This window comes from Quercus lobata, chromosome 5, assembly GCF_001633185.2.
Source record: "Quercus lobata isolate SW786 chromosome 5, ValleyOak3.0 Primary Assembly, whole genome shotgun sequence".
Classification (NCBI taxonomy): Eukaryota; Viridiplantae; Streptophyta; class Magnoliopsida; order Fagales; family Fagaceae; genus Quercus; species Quercus lobata.
Genome location: NC_044908.1, coordinates 62205505 through 62224154, shown reverse-complemented (window position 1 = coordinate 62224154; position 18650 = coordinate 62205505). Strand labels below are relative to the sequence as shown.

General features: G+C 33.4%; 3 protein-coding genes across 7 annotated transcripts; all 3 read right to left on the bottom strand.

Moving 5' to 3' along the window:
- Window positions 1–1893: 1893 nt before the first annotated feature.
- Window positions 1894–5561, bottom strand: LOC115992455 (O-fucosyltransferase 37-like). 2 transcript variants are annotated; one of them, XM_031116651.1, is made up of 6 exons: window positions 4467–5560; window positions 3953–4121; window positions 3498–3587; window positions 3120–3403; window positions 2767–3025; window positions 1894–2359 (listed from the first exon to the last, which is right to left on the bottom strand). In XM_031116651.1, exons 1-6 carry the CDS (start codon window positions 5141–5143, stop codon window positions 2129–2131), a joined length of 1710 nt encoding a protein of 569 aa, XP_030972511.1. In that variant the 5' UTR covers window positions 5144–5560; the 3' UTR covers window positions 1894–2128. The 2 variants fall into 2 exon arrangements, with proteins under 2 accessions (XP_030972511.1, XP_030972512.1); XM_031116652.1 differs by having other exon boundaries at window positions 2148–2265; window positions 4467–5561.
- Window positions 5562–11161: 5600 nt separating this feature from the next.
- On the bottom strand, window positions 11162–11833 carry LOC115990897 (transcription elongation factor TFIIS-like). The gene has a single exon (XM_031114664.1). The coding sequence runs from the start codon at window positions 11831–11833 to the stop codon at window positions 11162–11164; it is 672 nt and encodes a 223-aa protein (XP_030970524.1).
- A 953-nt stretch (window positions 11834–12786) lies between these two features.
- Window positions 12787–18102, bottom strand: LOC115992181 (probable inactive leucine-rich repeat receptor-like protein kinase At3g03770). Of its 4 annotated transcripts, none has more exons than XM_031116270.1 (9): window positions 17836–18102; window positions 17484–17532; window positions 15939–17327; window positions 15631–15764; window positions 14604–14847; window positions 13977–14188; window positions 13856–13881; window positions 13431–13542; window positions 12787–13342 (listed from the first exon to the last, which is right to left on the bottom strand). In XM_031116270.1, the coding sequence occupies exons 3-9, from the start codon at window positions 17287–17289 to the stop codon at window positions 13112–13114; spliced, it is 2310 nt and encodes a 769-aa protein (XP_030972130.1). In that variant the 5' UTR covers window positions 17290–17327; window positions 17484–17532; window positions 17836–18102; the 3' UTR covers window positions 12787–13111. The 4 variants fall into 4 exon arrangements, with proteins under 4 accessions (XP_030972130.1, XP_030972129.1, XP_030972131.1 ...); XM_031116269.1 differs by having other exon boundaries at window positions 15939–17329; window positions 17491–17532; XM_031116271.1 differs by lacking the exon at window positions 17484–17532.
- Window positions 18103–18650: the final 548 nt, after the last annotated feature.

Sequence of the window (18650 nt, the reverse complement as noted above, 5' to 3'; positions counted from 1 at the left end):
TAATTTCACATTCCAAGTCAGTCATTTCCAATAAGAATTATCACAAATATTACAACGCCTGCCAACATGGTGTCATTTTTTAATGAAAATGGAGAGAGACTATTACAGTCTCAAACGCAAAAAAGTTTATATGGTGGACCCAAAGAAGAAGGCGAAGGTTATGAAGAGTAGTGAGAAGAAGAGGGAGAAGTTGCCGGAGAAGATGGTGAGGAAGAAGGGAACACTTTAGTAAATTAGATTGAGTTTTGTGAAAAAACCAAAACGAAAGATGCTTTGTGCCTTCTGAGATCATTTGTAATTTTATTTTAGCAGACCTTGTTGGAATATTTGTGGAATATTTGCAAGTGGTATGAAAATGGTGAATATCATCATCAGAGTTAATAATTTGTTTTTGATTATTTCTGTTCTTTCAATTTTGTCTTGCTAGAAATAAAGTTTTTGTCACATTCGCAGTCATTGTTTTGCTTATTGCAAGCAAATTAAGCTTATTTGTGTGAATGTCATATGGGAGGAAAATTTGCTGTTGGCTCACGTCTTCCTTGGTATTTGCCTTCGGGAAAAAAAAAAAAAAATCAGTTCTTGCTAATTAGCTTCTGAGGTTTTGGACGTCTATCACTAGAAACATGGTAAGAATGCTAAAACCTGTCCTGTTTGCTGGTAATCATATTCAACACTGAACTAATCTGAAATACCTTTGCTTAAGATTTGAGCCTAAGGTATGATCCAACCTCATACGATCAATTTGCTGCATGATAAAAGGATTAAAACCTGTACAACCTCAGAAAAGTGGAAAAAGGAAATTGAATTTCTCTTTCCATACGGTCTTCTTTGTCGTCTTTTTTATTTGGTAGAATGTACTCTGTCTGTAGCATTGCTGTCTTTAATAAGGGGAGAAAACATACAAAGGAAAACAAAACAAAGAACCTATCAAATTATAATGATAATTAGCCAAAAGGCAAAATATTTGTAAATCATCTTTACCAATCATTATATTCTTCATCAAAAAACTTGCAGAGGGGACTCTGAGGCATTGATTTCTACAAAAGTTTATCAATGGACTACTCCATAATGGTAAGAATGCAATTTAAAATGTACTTTGAATGACCACTTATTCTAATACTACATCTTGAAGGCCATTGCTCTCAATTTATACTTATTTAATGTTTTAATCTTGTGAAGGCATAATCCCTTTTGTGACATTATTCCACTTTGACTTACCAAAAGCTCTTCAAGATGAGTATGACAGCTTCTTGAATTGCAGGATTGTGTATGCAATTTTTATTTTTTACACATTTGAAATTTATATAAATACTAATCTTGCTTAATAATAAATTGAGTTTGAATTGTTACATCATTTTGCATATAAGTAAAATATAGTGATGATTTTGAAAACTATGCCAACCTTTGTTTCCAAACTTTTGGAGATCGAGTTAAACATTGGACAACAATCAATGAGCCAAAGTTGGAAGGAATGAATGACAGTAGAAAGAACTTAATTGTGATCTTACTTCTTAGTCATCTAACTTTTAGCTTTTTCATTTCCTTGATGAGTTTGATTGTTATGTTTTGCATGGTTCATTGCTTGTGGTGTTTCAAGAATACGTATTGAGGATTTGTATCCTCTCTTTCAGTTAACAGTTAATTTTCTAGATATGGTTTATGTTTTAATCTTGGAGTACACTGGTTTTATGTGTGACAGAGATTCATTTTCTTAAAGAAATCATTTGCTCCAGCCTTGCAGGATGTAGGAGATTTTCAAAAAACAAAAATGAAAATCATTTTATTTTTCAAAAAACAAAAAATAATGACTTTCTTATTCTTCAAAAGAGCTTTGGGCAGCCTAATCATAGCACATAGCATCCATGGAAGTTGCATCTATGCTTGTAGAATGCAAAGAAGAAATACCAACCTTGACACGATTGCCTATAAGTGAAAGAGGTTAATGTGGCGCTGCAGCTGTTTCCTGGGCTTTCAGCATTAGTCCAAACAATATAGTACTGAACATAATGCTAGTAGTGATTTGATGGATGAACAAAAATCTTACAAATTTATATGAAATGATTTACAAATGAGTATACTCATTGAGATTCCCAAAAGAAAAGGGAACAAATTTACTCATTAAGATGCTTCAAAATATGCCTGTTTTGTGTTTGCACATGCACTCAGTTATGGGATATGCAATCACATCTCTATCCCTCCTGTTAGCTCTCATCTCAGGCTGCCCCTGAGATTTGCTGTGCAGTTTCCTCATGATGCTTCTGAATTCTGCATCAGATATGGAGGTATCATCGAAAAAAGGAAGCATGGATCGCTTGTTTGGCTTTATATATTTCCTATGCCCGACATAGGCACGATGACCCTGTTAAGTCAAAAATGCAATGCAGAAAGAATGAGATAAACTAACACAGATTTAGCAGTTGCACCACAGACATAAATATTATTTTGACATCATGTCAGATTTCTAGTCGCCACTAATCAGATGGCAATCCAGATGCCTATCCGGATTGATGATTTGTGGGATGGAGTTACATAACAACAATATAAAATGGAAACTTTGCATTTAGCAATTATCATTTCTAACAAACTATATTGTACTGTCTTTAGCAATTATCATTCCATCAAACTAGATTGTACTATCTTTTTGTTTTCTGCAATAAGGGGCTAAAGTTTTAATTGGAAACTACTATTTTTCCAGGGTTTCCATGAGCTGATACTAATAGGACTTCTTCATGGAAGTAGCTAGTATTAGAAGTCTTGGTCACTTACTTGCATTGCTCGTCCCATATTTCCACCATGGGAAGGTACAAAGACATCACTGCTCATGGAGACAATGTAGTCAATGGCAGCCAGAGCTGAGGACTTGTTAATGTACTGTGAAAGTTCTCCATTTTGTGCCAACTTTTCCTTTGTCACAACATTTGGAAATTCTGCCATAAGTGGCTGCAAAGCCTTGTTTCTCCCAAATGGCTCTCCCCCTGCAATATATATCCGTGCACTTCCGGGTGCTCCTAGAGCCTTTAGGAGCCTGCAATAACAGCACATTTAAAATTCTCTCCAGTTACAGTCTTAAAAATCTTTATCAAGGATTATACATATGCAGTTATGAGTTTCTGATTTACCTTGCCATTTCTAATGCATTTAGGGGGCATAGTCCAGCAAGTCGTCGTTGAGTGTAGGTCATGTTTAACCTTCCTGTCAGGTATTCGGGTTGAGACTCCCGAACCTTGGTGATGATGTCATCATGTTCTGTGCCCAAACCAGTGAGACATCCAGTTCTGACCCACACATCCTTCTCTAGTCGGAGATGGAGGGCAATGAAAGGGCCTTCAATCCACATTCTCCTTGCAAGCTGATTTCCAAGCTCCCTAATTGGTGCTGCATATCTTAATGCATGAAAGGCTACCTGCAATATGAAGATGAAATGGGACATAATTAGGCTATAGAACTACACTGATGATTGTTTGATATGAATTTAATGGAGATTGATTTCCATGTACCTTACATCGAAGCTTCTGCAGATCATATGGAAGATTCTTTGAGAGTTTAGAATCTAAACCTTTCAACACCAGAACACCCTCTTCATTTAGCTGCATGATCCATCAAATGTATTTCAAGGGAAACTCAAATATGAATGACTTTTAGAGCCACTAGAACAACTGGCACACATGCACGCACATATATCTAATTGATTGTTCTTTATGAAAAAAAAAAAAATATATATATATATATATATATATATATATATAATTAGTGCATCTTCAATTCTGAATTCGCATTCTACCTACTAACACTTCGTTGGTGAAATTTCTTTGAATTAATACAAAGTTAAGAAGTTATAAGTGTAAACTATATGTAATTTTTTAAAATTGCTTTCCAGTCCTAACCTCACCTTAGCAGCTAAATCATGATAAAATGCAGCAGATGGAATTTCCATCAACAAAGAATTCCTTACTTGTCTAAAGAATCTGTTCCGAATCCAGAGCGGAGAAACATCATAAGGAATCTTGTTTTCAATGGTCTGCCTTGACATCAAATGCGTGGAAGGAAGAGATGATACAACGCGTACATCAGCTTGTAAAGTCCTCTTGAAATGTTTTACATCAAATATATCCGAAAACTCACTGCAGTTATTACAAAAACAAATTGACAAATTGATTTCCATACATAATAGCCTTCAATACAGGACAATTCTAATAATTAAATGTAAAAATTGTATAGACATCATGCTGAACTGGTCAAATGTGTGATAGAAGCTAGAAACATAAAAACTTTTGCTGCTTTGACGAGATAATGAAGGATTTCATTAGGAAAAAATTTATGAACCATGAATTCCTCTAGACATTAAGAGTTGACCAATACTTTAATCTACTGATGTTACTATTCATATGTCACAATAAATGAGTGCAGGAAATATATAGATTCAAAGGACTAAACACATCAAATTTAGTTACATCTTTCTCTTTTACCTTTCATCGCCCCATATCAGATTAACCTGCAAGACTGGCACAACCAATGCAGCCCCAAGAATTCTTGCAATAACAACAGCATCAACAATCTGATTTCTCTGCTGGTTTAGTCCCCCTGAGGCCACCACCACCAAGAACCTCCTCTTCTCCTTTGAAATCTTCAGAGACGCTTTCCTATACCCAATACTAAAATCCAAGCATGGTTTGTACCCCAGCCCATCTGGTTGCTCCCAGAACTCTCTCTCCTCCTCAGAAACATTATTCCTAACAACCCCATGAACCGGTAACGGTACCATCACACTGTTTGACAGTTTTGGCTCATCCTCATCATCCGAAGTTGCTGATAAAAGAGAGACTAAGTTGATCGGAGAGTACTCAGAAGACTTCAGAGAAGGAAATGAAAATGGTGACGAGGGAGAGCTGAGATGACATGGAGAGGAGGAAGCTTGGGAAACAAGCAAGAAGCTGAGAATGGAAAAACCCAAGAAAGTGAAGGAAAGTATGAGAGAAAGAAAGTAGAGTGAGAGGTTTTGGGGTGTACAAAGCTTGTGGTTTCTTGGACTTTTCTTTGGGGAGTTGACAAGGGAAGCCAATGGAGAAAGTGAAAGCAAGTAGTGAAAGAATGGTGATGGGTTCTCAGTTATGAAGGAGCTCTTCATGTTTCTTGCTGTGGTCATGAAAAAGCTGGCTTTGTGTTCTCTGCTACCATGGAAATTCTTTGATGAAAGCAAATGAAACCTATGTGAAAACTGGGAGTAATTGTGGAACTAAAATCTGAGGCTAACTATGAATCTTGGGTTCTTGAACTGGAGGTTAAAATCTACCCTTGGTGTTATGAAAAAATAGCAGCGGAATTGCACTGAATATACAGAAATAATGAAATATAGCAAAGGGTGTTTTGGTCAAATAGGAAACCAACAGTTTTTTCAGTTATATAATTCGTTTCGTTTTCCCGGTAAAAAGCTAGTTCAGCTTCCCTATTAAACAAAGTGCAAATTACCGAGCTTACCCCTGAAATCTTCCAATAATTCAAAATTGGAGCAATTTTTAATGTAGTCTTTAGGCCATCATATATTTTTGGTGGAAAACATTTTTTCCCCCTCCATAGTAGAAGGTTATAAACGCACAATTTTTCACAACTTCTTAATGTGTTAACTTTTTATTAGAGCAATTTATCACTTTCAAATTGGCCTACCATTTACACAATTTTTATTTTTAATTGTGGATTATGCACAGTAGATCGTTTGTAGTTTTGGAAAAAAAGAAAAAGAAAAAAAAAGAAAAAAGAAGAAGAAGTAAGAGTTTGTACGTCCCTAAATTTATTGAACACAGTCCTAAATACTAAAAAGGTTGATTAATTTCTAAAAAATTTAAATACTTTTTGCTAACAATTTTACTCACCCTAAAAAAGACATGTGAATGCAAAATTCAAAAGGTCTAATATATGATATTATGATCAAAAGCTGATCATTGAAGCTTACATGTCTCACTTTTTTAAATAAAAAAAAGAATAGTTTAAATGTTTCACATCATATCCAATATATTAAGTTTACATTTATATTTTTTTCAAAAAAAAGTTTACATATATTAAAGTATATACACAATTGGTTTATTTATTATAATTTATCTAAATGTAAAGCTTATATATATTTATTTATTTTGAAGTCCAAACCATTGTTGCTTCGTCCATATATATACTTTAGAAGTCTACTACGCTATATTCCTAATCCCTCCCTCACAATCCGTAGTATAGTATACTTAGAAGTCTACTTCTAGGCTAATACACAGCCTACTTTCAGGCTATGGCTACCTCTATTTATAACACATTGTTATCAAAGAAAAAACCGACCCCGCTACAATTCTTCACGATCCCTTTTGTTCTTATTTTTTCCACATCATTAATTGATTTTTTTTTTTTAGTTTTAGTTTTATAAAACTCTATTAGAATCTGTTTAGTCGCAAAAGATTACTACTCTCACGCTACTATCACGAACTACAATTAAAAACAAATCCCAACCATTCCCTTCCCTTATAAGAACGGTCTCAGCCTCTCTTCTCTAGGGACTTATTCAGCCACAGAGCCGATTAGACGACTCAATATAATCAATAAATGTATTGTTATTCTACATCCATTTTTTCTTAGATCAAATTCAAAATTTTAAGTAGTAAAACTTCTCCTAAAAATTATGACCCCACACACAGTCAACAACTTTGGCATTCCTTTATTGTTTTTCATAAATGAGTCTTTGGTCTTTTGCAGGTGAGAGTCATAGGGTAGGTTTTTTTTTTTTGGTTTATTTAGAGAAGTCTCCTTCTAGTGAAAGTTTGCTTGAGTAATTTTGGTGGCTCTATTTTTTTTTTCTTCCCCCCTCTAAGTGCATGCCACCATATAACTGTATTACATATTTGCATATTTATAAGAAAAAAATAGACTATATTGCAACTTTTGCATTGTTAAAATTTCTATCTCTAATTTCATGATTTAGGTTTGTATCTTACTGAAAAATAAATAACTAAATTTGTGAGAATCATAAATAAATAAGAGAGATTTTGTTATGTACTTGTATACTACAATTGCCACATAATGTGTAAGGGTCTCACGTGTATTGCATATGACCCTTGGACACATGTTGCTTTTTTTTTTTTTTTTTTTTTTTTTTTTTTTTGTCTTTCCCAATAAATAATTGTTGATGTTATTTAATGTTACCCTAATTTTAGGGTTAATTAATATAAGTATTGATTTCTTTTGAATTGTATGTACTCAGCCGATTTTTGGACCAAGCTTTGCCCTTGAGATTGGTATGCTGCAATTGCCACATAATGTCTAAGGGTCTCGCGTGCATTGCACATGACCCTTAGACACATGTTGCTTTCTTTTTGCTTTTCAAATAAATAATTGTTGACGTTAGTTAATGTTACCCTAATTTTAGGGTTAATTAATATATATATCGATTTCTTTTGAATTGTATGTACTCAGCCGATTTTTGGACCAAGCTTTGCCCTTGAAATTGGTATGTTGCAATTGCCACATAATGTCTAAGGGTCTCATGTACATTGCACATGACCCTTGGACATATGTTGCTTTCTTTTTGCTTTCCCAATAAATAATTGTTGATGTTATTTAATGTTACCCTAATTTTAGGGTTAATTAATATAAGTATTGATTTCTTTTGAATTGTATGTACTAAGCCGATTTTTGGACCAAGATTTGCCCTTGCAATTGGGTTGTTTATGTGTTTCATATTTGAAAAATTTTAGTTGAAATTTCAGTTACAATAGGTTTGGAATAGATTAGTTTATGCATTCTCAAGTAAAGTTTTAGCCCATAGAAATCCAATTTCGTTTAATAGGTCCTCTCTCCCTTTGTCCAATTGGTTTTTGTATTATTTTAATTCTTTAATTTGATTGTATTTCTTTTTGTTATTATTTATAATTTATTTTTGAATAACTAACTTTGTCTTTATTTCTAATCATCTCTTTACCACCTTTTATCAAGTATTGATTTGATTATCATTCTGTTTTGACTAATTGTAGCATTGAAAAAAGTGAATATATATTTATTTATTTAACATTTGCTACTGGTCATAACATAAAAGGATGTTGTCCATTACATCAAATGGATTATTTTAAACGTAATATCTATATATATATTCTATATAAAAAAATAGAGTACATATATATATACATTATCTTAAATGTAAAATATTAATTCCACTAATTGTCTACCGATTAGGCTCCATCCTACCCAAAAAAAAGTTAATTTATATTTAACTATAGAATAAATGGTGCATCTATTACAAATTACAACTTTTTTTTTGGGTAAACACAAGTTACATCTTTTCCAGCATACTATATGTTACGAATTTCGAATATGGGGTATTTAACACTAATTAAAACTGATTATGTATTTTCTTCTCAAAAAAAAAAAAAATTTTTTTTTGAGAATAAAAAAGAAAAAAAAAATAAAAAATTGATTGTGTATTCTAACCCTCCTTTTAAATAAATGGGTCTTTAAAGTGGAGTATTATTTTCTCAAATTGCTCTAATAAAAATGATGTCGTTATGGCATATACCTCTTAATTCCTTTTTTTTTTTTTTTGAGAGAGTTTCAACCTATGGCGTTCGCTCCTGATGATAGCTCTTTATCATCAAACCAATACACCAATTAGTTTTTGGTATAGACGGGGATTGAACCCCAGATCTCTTATACAACTATCAGAGACTTTACCAGTTGAGCTAACTGGAACTTACATACCTCTTAATTCCTTCAATCAAAAGGACATCATTTTTTTGGTTGTAGTCTATATAAATTTCAAAAAGTGCCCATTAATGTGCAGGGGCCAAAAATAATAAAAAAAGAAAAGAAAAGAAAAGAAAACACATAATAAGTGGTGTATATCAGTTTTAGAATTAACAACATTACCGATCCATTGAAGTATCCATCCAAAAACCTGTTTATAATTCTTAAATGTGGAAAAAATTTCATCTCTCTCTCCTATAACATTTTGGTTTCTTAAATTCTTCATTTCTCCATTAAATTCTCAATGTGGAATCATAAATAATTATATAGCCACATGATCCCTCTCTACCCATCTTCTCAACCTCAATTTTTCTTTGATCCCTAAACATCCCAAAATTCAAGTCCTTCTACTTTTTTTTTCCTAGGTTCTTGGTGCTCAATATGTTAAGGTTTTACGTACGTTAGCTTCTCTCACCTTGATAGGAAATTGAAAATAATTGGTCAATTTTGTAAACACCCACACACACATATTATTTCCTTCATGTTAATGAATTTTTAATGTAATAAAATTTTCAATTAATTGATTTGTGAAATTGTGAGAAGATTTAAGTTTTAGAGGAGATCCAAAAGCAATGACATCGAAGAATACTTCAAACAAAGAACACCAAACAACAACTAAGTCACCACCGTTGTCATATTCATTGAGAATTTTCAAGTTTTTTTAGTTAAAATATTATTTCAAATTCTTTTCTTTTTTCCTTTGATTTATTTAAGGTTTTTTTATATACAATTTTCATATTAAAATTATTAATTATATCACAAATCACATAGCCATATAATTAATAACATCTGAATATACAAATATTTTAGTTTATCTTCTATTTGGTCCAGTTCGGTCTACTTCGGTCCCTTTCGGTCTATTTCAGTCTACTTCGGTCCATTACAGTTTATTTACTCCATTCGGTCTAGTTCGGTCTAATTCAGTCCATTCAGTCCACTTTGGTCACATTCCGTCTATTTCGGTCTATTTTTGTCCACTTGGTCTATTCGTCCACTTTGGTCCATTTATTCCACTCTCGTAAATATATAAATAAATAGTATATATATAAAATATTACTAAATAAATAAGTATATATTAAATAATTTAATGAAATAATTAAAATAAAAATAATAAAATCACATTCCAAAATTCTTATTTTAAGTAATTTTAGTTTTTCGGTTTATATTTCAATTATAAATAATTGGTTACTTTGTTGTAAGAATCTCAAACCATAGTTTCCATTCTTCTTTGGCGTAAATGTGGTTTCCCTTTTGTCTTAATAATTGTTGTGTTGTGGTCTTATATAAAAAAAAAATTGTTGTGGTCGTACATGCATACAATTATACCTATAATATTCAATATGGTTACAAAATCATTGCAATAATTTTTGTGCAATCTATAAAACCTATTGTTTGTATTAGGCAATTAATCAAATAGTCACATAGCTCATTGAAATACTATCCAAATGTTGTGTGAAACTCAAATTGTCACCTCTAAAAACAACTAAATAGTAAACCAATGGATGAAAACAGAGAGCCTGTGCTTAGGAATTATAACACAAAACTACCCAAATTTATATACCATTACAAATCTTCCATTATAAAGAAAAAAAAAAATAGCCTAGAATAGAAAACAAAGAAAATTTGAGGTGAAAATTAAATAAAAATTAACAAAAAACTCATTATTCTTTGGCATAGTTTAGCGCCCCCCCCCCCCCCCCCCCTTCCTTACTTAAAAAAAAAAAAGTTTTCTTATTTGAAGTCTTTTTTTTTTTTTTTTTTTTGAGAATCTCTTATTTGAAGTCAAGTGAATTTGAGAAGTACAGAAGTCTTTTATTTCGTGGTTGCTTATAATGCTTTTTGTTATATTTAATTTATCAATTTTATGTCTTCTTGTAAATGTAGTATAGTTTTGTCATGTCCTAATATTTAATTTATAAGAATGTTATGTACTTGTGACTATTCAAAATATTAGGAAAAACTCAAAGGGAAAGTATGACTTTAATTAAGATGTTTAATTGGCCGTTTATATCTTATTATTTTGAGTGCTAATAAGAACTACACTAATTAAAATTTCTAACAATAATCATGTGCTATTTTTTTATATACATACACACACTCAAACACACAAACATGAAAAAATGTGAAATAATTAAGCACACATTGATAAACTTCTGTATGTATCTCCTTGATCAATCATATGATATATCTATGGCTAAAGCTGAAGAAGAGAAAATCAAACAGTTTAATTAGAAAAACATATCAGACGAGAAGATTAAAAATAAAAACTTGATATATGAGAAAGAAAATCTTGACATGTAAAACTAAAAAAAATGGAGCTAATTCCTAGCTAGACTAATAATAATTCTTTTCAAGGGTACTAGTGTTCCTCAAAATCAATTCTAGAGGCCTAAAGTTAGACCTTCCAGCGTTTGTTGCATTTGACGCAAGTGATATAAGTTGTCATGGGCTCATCGGCACTCCGGGTCTGCAACTGGTAGTAGGTGCACTTGCGCTCGCGGCACCGGCTGCACTGAAACATGTCAGTGGTGGCCTTATCTTCTTCATCAGCATCATGCACACATCTCTTCAACTTTTTCAACTTTATCTGAATGTTCTCACGCTGCCTTTTCTCGCTGGCCATCTCTTCGGCACTCATGGTTACAAGGGTCTCCGCCTTGATCTCTCCAAGAACAACCTTTCGCCTCAAATCCGGGTTCTTTGGGTCTTTGAGATTGAACAAGACTGATCGATACTTAGCCTTCTTGATTGGGTTAGACCACCCAATTCTTTCGTACATCGCAGACTCTACTGCAGCAGCCACTTCAACTGGGTCAAAAGCTGGTGATATGCTCTCGTCAGTTTCAGATGATACTCTTGAAAAGGCCTCTGCCAACAGTTTCCTAACGCTTTCTCGATAATCAGAGTTCTTGATCGACTTGGAATCTTGACGATGATGATGATGATCAATCTTCCTCTTCACTATTTCTGTTTCTGTTTCTGCATTAGGAACAGTTATACCAGACTTGATTATCAGTCTCTTTCTGTTTGGAACCCCGAAGTCTTTTTCAATGCTCAGTGCCGCCATTGTCAAGTTTGATTCAGAATCTTGATGATCAAGAAGAATAAACTTCAAAATATCAGTCTCTTTGGAACCCCAGTAATCTTGTGTCTCTGTCAAACCCTTACCCCTTGTTCTCCAAGTTGAAGAACGTATCAGAAAACAAACAGAAACTCAACAAGGTATGAATTCTGTGTTGGCTTTCAAGGTTGTTTTATATTCAACAATTTTTGTTGTTTCCGACACCCTCAAGGAATACGAAGAGGTATAGGAAATTTGAAGGTCGGTGAGGTGATGAGGGCTTATTTAAATTTGGTTCTAGCCGTTGCTGCTGCTGTTTGGTATTTATTTTTGAGTTTTATTGTTTTTATTTTTAAGAGAAAGATAAGCTGAGTTTTAATTTTTACTATTGAAGATTGAGAAGATTTTATTTACTGAGTGGCTTTTAAATTTTTAATGGGTCCCCTCCCTTGCAAATACAATCACTTATTAGCATCTAATATCTCTATTCTGCATTCTCAGCCAAAAAAAAAAAAACTCTATTATGAGATCTGTGATTAAATCATGTCATCGTATTTCATGAGTATCTAAATTTTAATTTTCAATTTTTCATAATAGTAGAGTAGTAATTAGTTGACAAAGCTTATAATAACAGTAGAGTACAAAATTGTGAATATTCTTTTAGAAAATTGTATATTTTGAATCTATAAAATTGTGTACTTTTCTTTGAAAAATTATATCCGTTTACCGTATAGAATTGATTATTTGAGAAATTCTGTAAGTTCTTTTTTATTTTTTTTTATTTTTTTTATTTTTTTAAATTTAAATTTTGTATGTTCAATGTACAAAATTGTGTACATTATATAAAAAATTGTGTACGCCAAACATACAAAGTTGTGTACATTTTTTGAGAAAATGGGTATATTGAGAAATTGTGTACCTCAATGGACTGTACCACAACATGGATTACCCTTGTATAATTGTGACTTTGCTCATAAAACTATTTCAATTCTAATAGACAAATATTGTAATTCATGTACAAGTTTGTCAAGGAAAATAGCTCTTACCTTTCATTTGGAACTAGTAATTCCCTAGTTGCTGAAAACCATTAAACTAGCATAGAAACTAATTCTGTCAATCATATTACAATTACAGTTAAATGCAAACAATTACTATGAGCTCTGCCCAGATTGAGGCACACTCATGTGTTTACATAGCCTCAGAAGTTCGCTACATCTTTCTACATCAGCAATGAAATGGAGGAGCAGCTCCATGCAGAGCGAGAGGAAGGGAAAAATCATTAAATCATTGAGGCGATGCAGTGTCAAATCTATGATCACCACTAACAGTTCCCTGGATTTGAGCTGCATACTGTAAGTTCCAAAGTACATCCTCAATAGAGGGACGGCTACATGACTCGAGAGAAATACATTTGCTCATTATGGAAAGCACAATTGATAACGATTCTTGTGAGCAAGTGGCTTGCACAATTGGGTCAATTATTCGTTTCTGGCCATCCAGGGAGTTAATAGAAGCCTGCAAAAAGAGGAATCTAGTATCAAGAAAATGTTTCTCATATACAATGCACATATATTCTGTAGTTGGTCAGAATGGCAGCACATACTATTTCATTTAGCAAGAGTGCGTCTCTTCTAGCACATACTGAAGGTCCAACAAGTGCCTCAAGTAATATGAATCCAAAGCAACAAACATCATCCTCTAAGTTTTTCATTTGCCTGAAGACATTACAATATAAACCAACAATGATCAATGTGCTAAAATTGCAGCAAGGATACATTTCATAGCATTCATGAATTTCCAAATAAATAAAAGACTACAAAAAATTTGTCCGCTCAATGTAAATAGAAGTGATCTGATTTAAAATCTTGATAGACTAATATCTAGACATTTCTAGGTAGCACTTGGATGAATTTGTTCATGGTCAATTCCTCCAGCCCATCCAAGAAGTTCCATTTCCATTTGCATTAGAAATTTAAAAAACATCAGTATATTACATCAAGAAAATGCTGTGATTAATAAAAACCTTACCATGATTTATAGCCTTCTACTTTTGCCTGAAAATGAAGAGCACAAGTCAATAACCACTAACAATGAAGAATTTAGTGCAAAGCCAATCAATCAATCAATCAATAAAAATTAGAAGCCCTACCCCACATTTGTCAGTTTCTTCTGAGATAATGGACAAACCATAGTTACTCAACTTTGCCATCCCATGCTCATTGAGCAAGATATTATTTGTCTTCAGTCGATTGTGGAAGAAACCAGGAATAATTCCAGTATGGAGGAAATGCACAGCCTTGGCAATACTGATTAGAATTGCCAATCTTTCTGACCAATTGAAAACCTTTCCATAGCTATTCTCTACAAATATAAAGCAGCCATACTTAGAATGTAATGCACAACTGTATAGTGCTGCAAACAAACATGGGAAGACCAAGTCCCATTGATGTTCTTTTCATTTAAAAACCCCTAATTTTGTTAAAACAAGTGCAATTTTTGCTGTGAGGATAGTTGTTTCCTGCACTGGTTGATTGCTAAGTATTTTTAAAAGAAGAAATATAAACTAATTTGAAGGATTTGTGCATAAAAAGTGAAGTTGCAGATTGAACAGCTCTGCCTAAAAATTTAAGTACCAAAAGTTTGATATTGGATATCAAGTATTGGAACTCACACACACACAGACACAAAAAGAAAAAAGGAGGGCTGCATAAAATTGCATAAACCTAAACATCCTATTGCCTCCAGGAACATTTCTTATTAAGTCTTTAAAAATTACCTGCAAGATGAGTACAAAAGTTCCCACTGGGAAGATATTCAGATATAAGAAAGATTTTATTCGTGCTGAAATCATCTCTTCCACCAACATCAACGCAATGCCCCAAAAGGCATACCAAATGTGGGTGACGAAGCTTTGCAAGCAGGTCCAACCTGAGTTTAAGATTTCGAATTGAATATTTCTTTGACAAAGGCATACACCTAATAGCAACTAGGGCCCCATTCTCTAATCTTCCTTTGTAAAGCTGCAAGACAAAGGAGAAAGAGATTAAGAGAATCTGATATGATGGAAATCAAAGCTTTGACAGTTGAGTAAAAGCACTCACATTCAACTTTTATAACAAGAAAAATGTGTTCAACTAAGACGGCATCCTAACAGTAAAAGCTCACGTATTTCAAGTCCTTCCAATGAATTTGATATAATGGCAATCTAGCTTGAAGTAGCAAAATACATAATAGTTATGACATATAATGTCATCAAATATTACCACAACCAAGCATATCCCACTGAATGATTTTTCGGGTTTAAATTTTACCTTTTATGCCACCAAATGGGTCACAAATGTCATATGCCATATGTGGCTGCATAAACTTTGTACCTTGGTGTTACTACCAAACTCAGATGAAGGCACTCAGCAACCAAAAACAAGTGGCTATGCAATTGCAATTGTTCACAAAAGCAAAAAAAGAGAAAAAAGAAAAAAAAATTGTGTATGTCACCATGAACTGTTAAGGCTACAGTAACAGTTACTTAGAACATAATTCGAATCGTAAGGCTGACAACCTTTACTCTCTTCTGAATAATAAGGAACCAAATGTCTCATCCCCTACAACCATGACTATTGTGACTAGGAGTGCATCAATTAAAGGGTACTTGAAATCTTAAGACATGGGGTTTAGCTGCCTAAATATGCACCTTCTTTAACCTGTTACCATTTAAAAGCTTGATAAAACAAAGATGACCACTGTGATATTTACCCTACATTTCATAAATACTTTTATAGCATTCTAGAAGTTTTAGACAGTACCTTTCCATATGAACCTTCTCCCATAAAGGCAGAATTATCAAAGTTGTTTGTAGCTTCTTTTAACTCTTCGAAAGTATAAGACCGACACACTGGTAGACTTGACGTGCCGAACTTTGCAGCTTCAGAAACAAATCCTAAACAAGAAAAAATGTGGTTACAATTATGTTCGTCAGTTTTAAAAATCACATTCAGTTGTCCCCATACCCTAACAACACTATTTTTTGTTCCGAATTCATACATACTTTAGCAATGTTTTCCTTACAAAGAGAAAAAAGGTAATTTTACATTTTCTTTAGAGGATGACCTACTTGCACTTGCTAGAAGCTCAGAGGAGAACCCAGCTGCAGAGCTATCTTGCACTGTTTTATGCAATAAATGTTGTTCTGATATCCCTCTAGGGCAATATATTCTCCACAAAATGAGAAATCCATAAGCCAGAAGCAACATAAGTATGAAGACTCCTATAATTAAGCCCACTAAAATTCCTGCATTTTTTCCTTTGGATTGTTTCTTCATGTAGACTTCCATACAATATGATTCAACATGCTGATGCCTTGTATTAAAGGATAAGCAATTCCCATCAACCTCAACAAATCTCTTGTCTGAATTAGTGCTAAAACAAGAAGGCAATCCCCCCATTAACTTATTATTAGATATATCAATGAACTCAAGTTTGCTTCCACAGCTTAGATGGTCCGGAAGTGACCCACTTAACACGTTTGATGCTATATTCAAGAAACTGATATTAGGCAAAGAGAAAACTGCATAAGGAGGTTTGCCTCTAAGTACATTGAATGACAAGTCAAGGTGTTGAAGCTGACTTAATTGGCCATATTGCTGAGGAATCTCACCAAAGAAGGAGTTGTTGCTAAGGATAACCATGACCACTCCTTTAGGCATTTTTGGTAGCACAGAATCTAACTTGTTGGCACTCAAATCCAACACATGTAAGCTAGTTAAGCTACTAAGATGTGGCAATTTCCCAGACATGCCATTGCTAGACATAATAAGATCAGTGAGAGTGGTGATACTTAGAATTGAAGATGGAAATTGACCTTTCAACTGGTTGTTCCTCAAGCTTAGAATTGTCAGATTGGACAATGAATCAAACCAATTGGGGACAGTATCATTAAAAAAGTTGTCATCTAGTTTAAGAGTTTGAAGCTTCACCATTGTAGATATCTTAGGAGGAACTGAACCAAAAAGGAAATTTGAACTCAAATCCAGATATTCAAGTGAAGAAAGTCTATGAATTTTGTCTGGAAGTGGACCCCAAATGCCCAAAGATACCAAACTAAGAACTCTCAAATTGGTTAGCCTAGCCAGGGTGGCCACAAAAGAATCTAAAGAGAAGTTTTCTGATAAAGTTTGTTTTGGAATTGCAAACCCATGAAAGTCACTAACTTTGGCAGTCTTGTCACCTACAATTCTGAGTTCTGTGACAAAGTTGTCTTGGCATGTGATATTTACTTGTGGAAATGAAGATAAATAGCAAAAATCTATGCTACGATTATTCCAAATCTCCAATTGCTTTGGGTGCTCCAAGTGCTTTCTAAGCTGCTGAAGTACTTGGGTTTGAGAAGACTGTAATGGATAAGTACCAAGAATAAAGAAACTCCATGTAAAACAGAAAAGCAAAAACAAGCAACACCACCCCATTGAACTCTCTTTCTTGTCAATGCTTCATGGACCAATAGCTGTCATTTAATAGCACAAAACAAGGCAAACATTTATCAGTGAAACAGAGATTGACCTTGTAAATATCAAACAGAGGCGGCTGATATTCAAAATTTATCTATTCCATGCTTTAAAGGAAAATCCATTAAAGCAGTTCACATAGAGAAGTTGCCAACCTTAAATTTAAATTAGTCAAAGTTGAATCCTTGAGCAAGTTCCACAGTGCTAACCAAAAACAAAGAGCAAGTTTTGCATAGTTTATGAAGGAGAAACAGGTGAAAACAGATAATTGAAGTTTCAGATCGATAAACAAAACTAATCAAATGAGATATATGTTGAATGCTTCAAGGAAGGTAAGGAAAACCCATGAAGGAAAACATGTATTATGTACAACGAACATGCATGAAATTGATTTGTGGAAGTGATCCTATACTAAGTGAACAAATGCAAAGTGCCAACAACCAGGGAATACTAACAATAACTCCATGCTTTTTTGATGTAAAATTTGTGATATGAGAGGTGGGGTACCTGGTTGGTTTTAATGCATTTAGTGCTTCCACATGGTGCTATATCTTGGAGATTGAGTGCTCTCTTTATTTCTCTCTCTCTCTCTTTAGCAGTAAGGCATCTGGGTCTTCATTGGTAGCACTATTGCAAGTGTAAATTCTCACTCTCATTGAGCAGTGAACAAAGCAAAGTGACAAGCTAGTGCGAAGCAGTTAAAATGACAACTGAAAAACGTAGTCAAGCAGTTACTTTGCTTGTTGGTTGTTTGTTTGTCCTAGACTTTAACAGTTCGTGTTGGAGAAAGTTGAATTTTCTGATACAAAGCTTAGTCACACAACAATTTTTATAATTCTTTTCATAGTGATTGATGAAGCATGTCGTGATTGAGTGCATGTGAAAGTGATTTTACTTTAATTGTAATTATTATTATTTTTTTATGTAGAATTGTAGATACGTCAGAATTTCATCTGCTTTGGTGTAGATAAGGTTTAAACCTTAAATTTTTTTTTCAACAACAAAAGATTTAGTAATTGAGCTAATTGAAATCCAAACTTTAATCGCAACTTATTAACTTACTACTTTATAAGTTAGGATAATTATTGAAAAATAGATAAATTTTGATTCATAAGTCATAACATTACTCTTCTGTTTCTATTCTTGCCTGTAATATTTACTATTGTACTGATCTTTGGTCATGTCTAACTTCTCAAGAATACCAAAATGGCTTTGAGAGTTCTTTTTATTTTTATTTTATAACTATAAGTTAGATTTGAGAGTTCCATTTGGAAAATGATATTTACCGGATTACTCAAGGCTCCCTGGCCAGTGCTGTGCAT

Excerpts from the sequence above, each read along its gene's own strand:
- LOC115990897 (XM_031114664.1), bottom strand. The coding sequence starts at position 11,833 with ATGGCGGCACTGAGCATTGAAAAAGACTTCGGGGTTCCAAACAGAAAG.
- LOC115992181 (XM_031116270.1), bottom strand. The coding sequence starts at position 17,289 with ATGGGGTGGTGTTGCTTGTTTTTGCTTTTCTGTTTTACATGGAGTTTC. Across the intron at positions 15,765-15,938 it reads TGAGCTTCTAGCAAGTGCAA|GATTTGTTTCTGAAGCTGCA; the intron begins GTAGGTCATCCT and ends TTTCTTGTTTAG. Across the intron at positions 14,848-15,630 it reads GAGAAGGTTCATATGGAAAG|CTTTACAAAGGAAGATTAGA; the intron begins GTACTGTCTAAA and ends TTTGTCTTGCAG.
- LOC115992455 (XM_031116651.1), bottom strand. The coding sequence starts at position 5,143 with ATGACCACAGCAAGAAACATGAAGAGCTCCTTCATAACTGAGAACCCA. Across the intron at positions 4,122-4,466 it reads CTGATATGGGGCGATGAAAG|TGAGTTTTCGGATATATTTG; the intron begins GTAAAAGAGAAA and ends TAATAACTGCAG. Across the intron at positions 3,404-3,497 it reads TGCAGAAGCTTCGATGTAAG|GTAGCCTTTCATGCATTAAG; the intron begins GTACATGGAAAT and ends TTCATATTGCAG.